Raw genomic sequence first — 2,629 nt, 5'->3', positions numbered from 1 at the left:
CCTTGGGGCGGCTCCTCCTGCCCTTCTTTTCACAGGTGATCCAGATCCAGCTAATGAGGACTGCTACTATTTAAGCCTTCAGCTGAGACCAGACCTTCGCTGGAGCATCGAACCTCCTGGGTTAGATTCTCAGCCACAGTTTCTAACCTATTGTGATTAAGTTACTGATTACGTTCTTTGTGCACCTTGACTTCAGGTTCTTCGCCACGCTACGAGACTACGACTATTACGGATACCTACCTTGGACCTCGGGATACTCACCTGGACAGGATACTGGCTTGTCGACCTCTGGATCACCTATCATCTCCTTCTTCTCCTCCACGCTGCTGGACACCTCCTGGATCTGTAAGGACAAAAATAACATTTAGAAGCCATCGTGCAGTGCTGGGCTGACATTAGGATTGGTACCCGAGACTCACCCTGTTCCTCTTACTTCACAGATCGCTCCACGAACCAATCGCACTGTACATACCTTGGACACCTGTAAATAAATTGCACTTTCCTTCAGCTGTTGTCTCTGTGTCTGGTTTTGGTCTCGCTCTTGGACTAGTTACCCTGCGTTCTTGTCACTAGTAAACACCAACAGTATTTGTCATAATTACAGTCACGGGAAAAAGAAAGTTCCCTCACTTTCAGTTCTATGGATCTGTGTTTCAAGACATAATAAAAACTGATCTGGTCTTTACCAGGTTCTAAAATTATTAAGATCTAACCTCAAACAAACAAAAACACAACAGATTCTATTAATCCATGTTCATGACAGAACAGTTAGAAAAAGACTGAACAAGTCTGGTTTGTTTGGAAGAGCTGCAGGAGAAAACGTATTCTCTAAAACAACATGGCAGCTCGACTTAGGTTTGGAAAGTTTCATCTGAAGAAACCACAAGACTTCTGGAACAATGAGACCACAGGATGGATGTTTAGATGCTTTCACTCAGTCTTTTAAGAATCATTGTTCAATTATTTTAGATAAAGTGGTGCCCTTTAAATTAAACTCTTTATTTTATAAGAAGCTTTCTCCTTGGATAAATGTATCTATTCAGAATTTGAGGAGAAACTGTGATATGATTGGTTGTTTATGGAAAGCAAATTAAACAGTTAATTGGTGTTTTAGGTCCTCCTGTCCAGTCCAGCCTCTGAAACCTGGGGGTCAGATATTGATTGTGTGATGTCTTTAGAGCAACACAGATTCTACTTCTTCTTATTATTATTCTTGTCCCAGCTGTTCTCTTTTCAGGGGTCTCCACAGAGAGTCCTTGTCTTCTGTGTCCTCTGTCCTCTCTAACTGCATCCATATCTGTCCTCTTTGTCTCTAACATCCTTCTGTCCCTCCTCTGGACATGTCCAAACCGTCTCAGTCTTTGTCTCCCAGTCCTTCAACCTTCGACCTCTGAGGACCTCATTCCTGATCCTGTCCATCCTCGTCCCTCCCAAGGAGAACCTCAACATCTTCAGCTCTGACACTTTCTGTTCTGTCTCCTGTCCTTTTGTCCATCCCACTGTCTCCAAACCAGACAACATGGCTGCTCTCACCACTGTCTGTAAACCTTTCCTTTGACCTTTGAGCTTTGCTGCCACCCTTTTGTCACAAATCTCTCCTGAAGCTTTTCTCCATCCACTCCATCCTGCCTGGACTCTCTTCTTCACCTCTTTACCTCACTCCCTGTCCTCCTGGACAGTGGACCCTAAGTCCTTGAAGTCCTATACCTTTGTGACCTCTGACCTTGTAGCCTCACTGTTCCACCTGCCTCCCTCTCATTCACACACAGGTACTCTGTCTTCATCTCTCCACCTCTCCAGGTTCTCCTCCACCTGTTCCCTGTTCTCCCCACAGATCATGATGTCTTCTGCAGACATCATAGTCCACGGGGATTCCTGCCTGTCCTCAGCTGTTAATTTGTCCATCACCAGAGAAAACAAGGAGCTCAGAGCTGATCCATGATGCTGTCCCACCTCCTCTTTGAAGCTTTCTGTCCCTCTTACAGCACACCTTACCACTGTCCTGCTGTCCTCATACATGTCCTGCTGTTCTCATACATGTCCTGCTGTCCTCATACATGTCCTGCTGTCCTCATACATGCACTGCTGTCCTCGTACATCCCCTGCTGTCCTCACACATGTCCTGCTGTCCTCATCCAGACTGAAACCTGTTTTTGTTTGTCTGCAGGTGATCGGGACGTTACCTGGGAAGGATGGACAGTCTCCTTCTGTCACCTGTGGAGCAAAGGTCTGAGTCTGTCAGGATGATTACAGTCATCCTTCTGTCTATCCACATGTCTGAGTCTGTCTCATCTGTCTAATTCTGGATATGTCCACATGTTTGAGTCTGTCTCATCCGTCTAATTCTGGATATGTCCACATGTCTGAGTCTGTCTCATCCGTCTAATTCTGGATATGTCCACATGTCCATCTTCACGCCATGTGTCTGTCTTCAGCCTTACAAACTGAGGACAGATGAGTGGGTAAGATCTGTAGAACAGGAAAAGGCTCTAGAAGCAGTTCATGTTTTTCTGCATCTGATCCGTGGTTCCCAACCTTTTCTGGACTTCATTTCTTCTCTTATGGTTTAAATTGTTGCATAAAGCAGCAAACAGAAGCTTCAGACGGTTTCACCTGCTTTAAACCTCAG

The 2,629-nt window shown here is 45.3% G+C and overlaps 1 protein-coding gene across 1 annotated transcript in view; it reads left to right on the top strand.

Annotated features, from left to right (window-relative positions):
- LOC108251664 (sodium/potassium-transporting ATPase subunit beta-2) overlaps positions 1-2,227 on the top strand; it is a gene marked incomplete at its 3' end in the record, with an annotated part of 16,288 nt that extends 14,061 nt beyond the window's left edge. The window contains 1 exon segment of the mRNA XM_017442035.2: positions 2,168-2,227. Within this exon segment, the coding sequence (XP_017297524.2) occupies positions 2,168-2,227 (60 nt within the window).
- Positions 2,228-2,629: the final 402 nt, after the last annotated feature.

Source organism: Kryptolebias marmoratus, unplaced genomic scaffold (genome assembly GCF_001649575.2).
Source record: "Kryptolebias marmoratus isolate JLee-2015 unplaced genomic scaffold, ASM164957v2 Scaffold43, whole genome shotgun sequence".
NCBI lineage: Eukaryota > Metazoa > Chordata > Actinopteri > Cyprinodontiformes > Rivulidae > Kryptolebias > Kryptolebias marmoratus.
Note: the sequence above shows the minus strand (reverse complement) of the source record. Positions and strands in the feature narration are given on the sequence as shown.